The sequence below is a fragment of the Micrasema longulum genome, unplaced genomic scaffold, assembly GCF_059751315.1.
Source record: "Micrasema longulum isolate JH-2025_06_02 unplaced genomic scaffold, ASM5975131v1 h1tg000595l, whole genome shotgun sequence".
Taxonomy (NCBI): domain Eukaryota; kingdom Metazoa; phylum Arthropoda; class Insecta; order Trichoptera; family Brachycentridae; genus Micrasema; species Micrasema longulum.
In genome coordinates this window covers 228,090-236,980 of record NW_028277791.1, presented here as the reverse complement: position 1 = coordinate 236,980, position 8,891 = coordinate 228,090, and the positions used below count along the sequence as shown (strand labels likewise).

Below are 8,891 nucleotides of genomic sequence, written 5' to 3'. Positions count from 1 at the left end.
TCATAAATTGTGATTTGTAGAATATTTATTATTATAAAAATATGTGTACCAATTATATAAAGTAATACGTTTATTAATTTTCATATATTTTTCAAAAAAACTCATTCGCTCCACTATTTATATGTACACTTATTCTTATTGTGAGTCGTTTATATTTGGCATTATATCGTTAAATATTTTTGACGCAATTACATTATAACGCTTTTTACCAAAGGCGGTTGATACAAATGGGACAATACAGTTGATTTTTGTTGCTGAACGAGTGTTTATATTTTGTTGGATTCTTTTGACCTCATAAAAATTTAACCGGTAGGCCGCTCACAAACAATTGTCCTACATTCAATTCCTTTAATTCGGCGAATAGATTTTCCGTTAAATACCTCAAGGGATTTTTAGAAAGGATTTTTATGATCCATTTTTGTACTATATGTGTTATCTGATTTCTAAATGAAAAATAGAAAATACATTTTGCACCATACGGTGTTTTGACAGAAATGCCTCTAATGAGGTACAAGAGAGTGACAATGTAGAGTTGGACATTTAAATATCAGATCACTTTAATTGCAACCTTACTTTGATTTATCTCCTCGTGTTGGAGGGTGCTCACGCAAAATGTATTCCCTGTTTTTTTAGTACAAAGTTAACATTAAATAAACATACAATTTTGACATATTACTGAAAAAATACACTCGTATATCCAACGAGTTATTTTATTAACTGTATTAAGACAAGCAGTTAAAAATTATTGAAAAGCGTATTGTGTGTAATTAAAGTGTGTTTTATATTTTTATTTTCATATGTTGTAAATATGACGAATCCAAGTGTGTTATTCTTAGTTGTTTGTGTGATTGTAACCTGTTTGGGTTTCCCCAAAGGGGTGAGCAGTGAATATTACGCGCACCACAGTGGGACAGAAGATGCAGAAGACTTCACAGATGAGTGGATTGTAAGGGTCGGAGGCGGAGAACAGGTGGCGCAACTTTTAGCCCTTGAATCAGGGTGCATTTATGGCGGAAGGGTAAGAAAAATCAAACAAATATAATTTATTTTTAAACAGAAAGATAATACGTATGTTTAGACTTTTTTTGTGTAGATTTCTAAACAGTTATAATTTTTGTATTTGGCCAACTAGAATATTCTTATAAAGTCTTATCGCGTATGCACGTGGATATTTTTTGTATTATATAATTAATACTTACATATTATTTATACTTTTTTTAAATTTAATTTTATTATTTTTATTATTAATAAAACATATAACGCAAAAAATAAAACCTTACTCCCAGGAGTTATTAGAGAAACTCATTTGGGACCGTACTTAAAAAAAAACATTTTTTGACAATACATAATTTCATACATATTAATACATACGAAATAGAAAAAAAAAATATTGTATGAGAAACATAAAACACAATGCTTTACACCATATATCTATATGAATTACATTAATAATAATTACTATCAAAAAGATTTAAGAAATATTTTTTAATTGCGACACTTCTGGATTTTTATTCACTTTTTCGTGTTTTAGCTCATCGGGCAGTTTATTATATTCTTAATGGCCAATATTTTCCTTGGACCTACTGCCGAACTTTGTTGAGCGAAACTTAGACACATGAAGATTCCCTGAGTAACGCGTTTTGTAATTGTAAATATCATGGCCAAATGTGGGGACAAAAAACTTTATGATATTCAAAATAGTATTGGATATATCATGCAGTGGCATCACCTTGAAAGGAAGTATTTTTGTCGGTCGGTAGATATCTTTGACGTGGGAATCCCATTTCAGTTCAAGAATGTTTCTCAGAGCTCTGTTCCGAAGAACTTGTACTTCCGAGATCTAATTTTTGCTGGCAAAACTCCATATACATGATAGATAGGATAGGTGGGAATGTATCATAGCGTAGTAGACTAAAAACAAAACGGAATGAGGAAGCAAGCCACGAAATCTATGCAATGCGTTACGGGTGATATTTTTGAATTTGAACGTTCAAATTGGCTGCTTCATGAAATTTTAGAGTCAATAAATAGTCCCGAGTATTTAATAACACTGGTCTTTTCAATATGGCCAGTTCCGAGAGAAATATTGATATTTAAGTTCTGTTTGTTCCCAAAAATCATAAACGATGTTTTTTTAACATTCAGACTTAATTTATTTAATCTCATCTAGTCAGCTAAACTATTGAAATGTGTCTCCATTATGTTGTTTTTTTTTCAAGTTACGATTATGGTAGAAAATAACAGTATCATTGGAAATAAAATAAAAAAAGCTGAAGATATACAAAAATACAATTAATTATTTGAGTTGTTCCTTTCTCCTTCTTCATTCCTTTTATCATCTCTCCACTCCTCTCTTGATAGCAAAGTGTGTTTTTTTTTTGTTAATTTAAAAAAAATAGTATTATATTAAACTAGCGGACCCGTCAGACGTTGTCCTGCCCGAATGTTGGCTTCCCTGCTATTAGCTTGGAAAAAGTCTTTTCATTAATAAGTAGGTACCTAACTACTTGTTTGTGATTAAATTCTAAAACTTAATATTGATAATAAAAAAATATTTCATTTAAGTAGTTACCTAGGTACTTGTTTATGGATGAATTCCAAAACATAATTTTTTTTTTTTTCCAAATATGGCATTTTTTTGGCAAACGTCAAACTCCAGTCGTTTCACCAACAACGGGGTGTACTTATGTAAGAATACGATTATTAAAAATGTATTGAACTTAATATTAGTTGAGTGTAACCAAAAATCCATTAATAAAAAAAAACAAATGGGTAGACGTTACAAGGAATTTTAGGAAAGAATCTGATTGAGATCCACAAAAAACAAATGCTGTTTGTAAACATTCAAAAACAAACTTTTTTTATATGCAAAAAACAAACATCTTTCCATTTTTTTGCAAATGCATTCTCCTTGAATACAACCCTGGTAGATCGATGAATAAAACATTTATGCTCCTAATTTTTTTTTTACATATTCGATTGAAAATTTTGATATCTACGAACACGCACAGCGCAAAGATCTATAATTCTCTGAAAACTGCACGTAAATCGGTTAAGCCGTTTAGGAGATGTACGGTGACATCACACGAACAGAGAAATTATAAATATAAATATTTAAAGGTTCTGCATAATTACCTAGAATATGTCCAAGCACTTGTAATTTTATCGAACTGAACGGTTTGGGTAGGTAGGAAGAAATTGCCTCAAGGCAATATACCCGCCCTGATATTTACATAAATTGTATGTGTATACAAAGTGTTAAATAAATAAAATATAAATATATTTTGTATTTTTTTTAAATGGGGGTTTATTTAAGGAATGGGTTTACGTTATTTAGTAATATGGCCATTAAAATCTCAGTGAATAGCAATAAATATTGTTTAGTAATATTATTCTGAATGAAACAGAATTTTCAGATACAACTTCTAGTTCCTGTATTGGTTATCGCTCCGTCCTAAGGGCTTCTAGATTTGGATAGGATTTAAATGATAATCTTTATCTTGTTTACACAACGTAAAAATACTAATAAAGATAGTAAATAGGTACATCTAAAACTATCCAATGGTGTGGTCATGAAAAATGAATGATTTTTTGCCTTTTAAGCTATTTTCGCAGTCTCACCAATTTCCCTATCTGCAGTGAGGAGTTCATTGGAGATTGCATTGGTGCCCTAATTTATTGATTTATTTTACAGAAACAAATAGTTGACAATGTTATGATAACATAAAAAAGAAACGGTTTTAAGACAGCCCAGCGACGTTTCTAAATAAAAATCATACATGTGTGGTGTTTTTGTGTGTATTTTAATGAGAGTAAGCGTAGAGGTGTGATTGTTTGTATTTGTGTGGGAGTAAGTGTTCAGGTGTGTGTAAGCGGGAGCATCATTGAATAACAAGTGGGAGCGTTTCGCAGTCAAAAAAAAACTATGCCCAGAACTCTCCACTTATACGTTTTGCTAGTGAATATAATTTGAACTTTCTCTTTATTGATCCATTTGATTGTAAAAAAATAACATTTAAAATGCGCGTCTTAAAACATACTTTTTTGTCTTATACTTAGTTTCAATAATAAAGTCTTATTTTATCTTATTTTATTTTATTTTATTAAATTTAATCTCTAATTCTTAATATTTTATATATATTTATATTTTCGACACTTGACACCCTCATCCCAATATAACACCCACTCACCCACCCTCTCTTTCACTTACACTCACACAAACACACTAGTATGTATTGTACGTGTATTTAATGTATTTCTGTGGATATCTGTCATTGGTTTTATTCTCTGTATATTTTATTTGTTATATTTTTGTTACATGTATTACTGTTGATATCCCCAATAAATAAAATAAAAAGACTAAATGTATGGTTATTCGGAAAAAGCCACAAACTTTCCCAATGACTTTAAAACTTGGAGCGCAGTTTATTGAGCAAGTTCATCAATATAAATATTTAGGATGCTGGCTGAATGATAAATGGGATCACTCGCAAGAGATCAAAGTCAGAATAGAGGTGGCGCGAGACTGCTTTTTCAGGATGCGTGACCTTCTTTGCAGTAGAGACTTTAATTTAGACCTCCGAATGCACATTACTCGATGTTACGTCTTCTCAGTCCTTTTTACGGCGTCGAAACGTGGACACTCACCCAAAACACTTCAAAAAAGATCGAAGCCTTTGAAATGTGGTGCTACATGAGGATATTAAAAATCTTCTGGGTGGATAGAGTCCGAAACGATGATGTTCTCCGACGAATGGAAAAAGATAAAGAGGTACTGAAGACCATAAAGAAAAGAAAACTTGAGTACTTTGGGCATGTGATGAGAGGCGAAAAATATAAAATTTTACAAGTCATTCTACAGGGAAGGATTGAAGGGAGACGCAATGCAGGTAGAAGGCGCATCTCTTGGCTTAAACACTTGCGTGACTGATTCCATTGCAGTACTCAGTCCTTGTTCAGGGCAGCTGCCAATAAAGTAAGAATCGCAATGATGATTTCCAACCTCCATCGGGGAGAGGAACCATAAGAAGAAGAAGAAAAACAGTTTAAAGAACATTTAAGAACAATTTTTATACAGAAATAACCACAGCAGTGATCAATTAATTATGTACGTCATACTATGAAATATAATAGAATATGGATAGTGGAGCTAGGTAGAAGTAAAATGGATTGTCTCATTCACCCAAACCAATATTGAATCAACTGCTCCACAAATGTAAAGGTAATGTTATTTTTTTGTTCTTTCATTGTGCGTTTTGTAATATAAATAAAACAGATGTACATGAATTAATTATGAACATAAATACGTAGTGTTTGAAACTGTCTGATCATTTTGATAATTATCTCTGTCTATTAAGTCTTCTTTTTCTATTCTAAAAAATACAATATTAAAAAAAAAAGTAAATTGTTTAGTGTCCTCGGCACGGGCACCCGGTGAGGTTACATTATTTTATTTTTAATCATAGTTAATCATGGAAAAAATTAAAATAAATTAAATAAAAAATTAAATCAAAACTTAATAATTTTGTGTAAATAAAATGTAAAAAAAAAAACAGCAAAAAAGTTTTTAAAACATAATATAATCTAAGATGACAAATAAAAGATAATCATTAACGTGGGAAAATCTTATGTTCTAAAAATAAATATAACAAAGTATAGTTGAGAATAATTTAATGCTAAAATGAAGTGGCTAGTATTTAACTAGGTAAAAAAGATAAAAAGGCTTACAAATAAAAGTTTTTTAAAGCGATATGAAAAACTTAAATTATCTAAATAACACGTAATAATAATAGAATCTATAAAATCATATTTGTGGCTAAATCCAGCTTCAAAATAGGAGAATACGTGTGCCTGAAGAAAAATTAGACCACGCGTCTTGTAAATACGTTGTCAAATAAATAATTTTATTAAATAAATAAATCCAAATAAAAAAACAAAGTTTGAGTATGTCCAAATGCTTGCAGACTGGCTGGATCTTCTTCCAAGGGAGTTATTCATATTTAAATTTATTTCAACAAAGAGAGAAAACATTTATGAGAAGGGAATATGAAAGTCTAGGCATTTACAGGGCTTATGACCTGTCATTGCTGGTTTATGTCGCCACTTTACACACTGTGTAACATTCACCATTCTGCCCATGTTTGAACATCCATATTTTCTCAACTCTTCTATCTGTTGACTTTTGTAAAAATGAGCTGAAACCTTTTTAACGTGGGTGAGATTCATTCGGCTGAACCAAATCACCTACTAGGCAACGATTGAAAACAATTTTCCAATTTTTATACTTCTTCTTTTACCAAGCATTTGGACATACTCAAACTCCTTTTACCAGGTAGTTAATTCAACAATGTTTGAGTATGTCCAAATGCTTGCAGACTGACTGGATTTCCTCCCTAGGGAGTTATTCATATTTTAATTTATTGCAACAAAGGGGGACAAAACACTATTGTGAAGGGAATATGGAAGTCTGGGCATTTAAACCAACCATTGACAGGTCATAAATTTTAACATGAATAATTCCATAACTCAACAATGTTTGAGTATGTCCAAAAAAAAAGAGTTTCATTTTTTATTTTATTTCAAAAGAGAGGGAAAACCTTTTAGGGAAGGAAATATGGAAGTCTAGGCATTTACAGGGTTTATGACCTGTCATTGGCCTAGTAGGTGATTAGGTTCAGCCGGATGAATTTCACCTACGTGATATAGGTCCCAGCTCATTTACTTCACAAAAGTCAACAGATGGAAGAGTTGAGGAAATGCGGATGTTTAAACATGGGCAAAATGGTGAATGTTACACAGTGTGTAAAGTGGCCACTAAAACCAGCCAATAACAGGTCGTAAGCCCTGTAAATGCCTGGACTCCTGTATTCCCTTCTCAAAAATGTTTTCCTTCGCTGTTGAAATAAATCGAAATAAAACATTTCAATGAAGGAATATTTCCAAAATCTCATTTAAGTCTCATTATTTCACCAAATTCTAAATGTAATGGCATTGATTATTCTCCCATATGAATTTGTACGTGGGAACATAATATATTGAAAAGGAATGTAATTATATTCGCCCTTTTCGAGTCACATCTTTCATCGTTTTGTATTTACAAATTAGTTTATTACATTTCGGCGTTTTCAGACTTTTTATATTAACAATCTTACATTTCCGTCCGGTTTGAGAGATGAAAATCTATGAACACAATATGTTTTAACAATATTTCATGAATATCTAAATGTGTGTAGAAAAATATTGAAGTTTACCTTTTGGGAATTTATCTTAATTGCTTTATTAACATATTACAACAGAGATGAAGAACATTTAAGAGAGGATAATATAGAAATCTAGGCATCTACGCCCTGTCAATGGCTGTTTTAAGTGGCCACTTTACACACTATGTAACATTCACCATTCTGCCCATATTTGAACATCTATATTCCTTCAATTCTTTCATCTGTTGATGTTTGTGAAGTTAAAGAGCTGAAACCTTTATTTATATGGGTGAGATTCATCTAATTGAATTATTTCACCTTCATACTAAGCAACTAAAATAAATCCACCTGGTCCATGAAGAAGTATAGAAATTGAAAAAATAACATTTTCAGGCGTTGCTTAGTGACACTTTTTGCATTTACTTCCAGAAATATAAGCTTTGCTGGACTGTATTCAAGTTACTTTATTCTATTATTATTTTTATTGTATTTTGAAAGTAAAACTTTTAAAAACGTGCTTTAAAAGAGTTATAAATTCAAAATTTAAGTAAAAATCTTTGGTAAAACGATTTATTCTGTTATCACATGATATGGATTAATTCCAATTATCTCTTTCAAAGGTAGGTATCTATCGGATCATATTGAATCAAAATTCATATCAAAGAAAATATACAAATATTGGTCAGCATTCAAACCACCGGCAAAGCCTAAAAAACACCAGATTCCTATATCGAGCTTTTGCCGTGTTCGGTCTGACACCAGTTACCTTTTTACTTTATCAATTTAGATATGTGTCATTTTACAACATACTCTGCAATGCGATCCAAAAAATCGCAAAAGAGTATTAATATAATAGGAGTATAAAAGAGTATTAAAAAATAAAAAGAGACACAGGGCAAAATAACAAATAAAGCTGTTGGGCTACAAAAATTTCATTTGTTAATCTTAATGACTCCCAAGGGGGTAAAATCCAGTCTTTTGTCTACGAACATTTGAACAAACTCAAATATCGTAATGAAACCAACTGGTCCAAGAAGAAAAATTGGAAAATTGTATTCAGGCGTTGCCTAGTATGTGAAATAATTCAGTCAGATGAATCTCTTCACAACAATAAAGGTCTCAGCTCTTTAACTTCACTTAAATCAACAAATGGAAGAATTGAAGAAATATGGATGTGTAAATATAGGCAAAATGGTTAATGTTATACAGTGTGTAAAATGGCCACTTGAACCAGCCAATGACAGGTCATAAGCCCTGTAAATGCCTAGACTTCCATATTCCCTTATTTAAGGTATTCTTTATCCCTGTTGTAATTTTTTGATTTCATTTTCATTGTTATAATTACCCGCTAAAAGCAAATTTTAGTAATATGCTAATAAATAATTCGTGAACAGTAGGAAATCTCACGTATTTGCAATCCGTCACACGTACGGTCAAAATCAATCCAGTGTGTACATATTTGTCCTACATTATGGTATTCAATTAACCCATATATCCACTTCAGCATATTGAAAATCAGAGGCATTGTTTTTATTTTAAATTCGACATGATATGTTTCAATATAATATAAGAACTAATAACAGATTTCCACATAGTATACAAAGTTAGTAAAGAAAATATATTACATATCAAATAAATACATACAATTTTTCCATATAAAAATGTTATTTTCATGTACTCATTAATCAAAGA

At 31.1% G+C, this 8,891-nt stretch overlaps 1 protein-coding gene across 1 annotated transcript in view; it reads left to right on the top strand.

The window, feature by feature from the left end:
* Positions 1–571: 571 nt before the first annotated feature.
* Positions 572–8,891, top strand: part of LOC148280314 (neuroendocrine convertase 1-like) — an 86,119-nt gene continuing 77,799 nt past the window's right edge. The window contains exon 1 of the mRNA XM_088228564.1: positions 572–1,018. Within this exon, the coding sequence (XP_088084690.1) occupies positions 809–1,018 (210 nt within the window). The 5' untranslated portion in view covers positions 572–808. The remainder of the gene's footprint in view (positions 1,019–8,891) is intronic.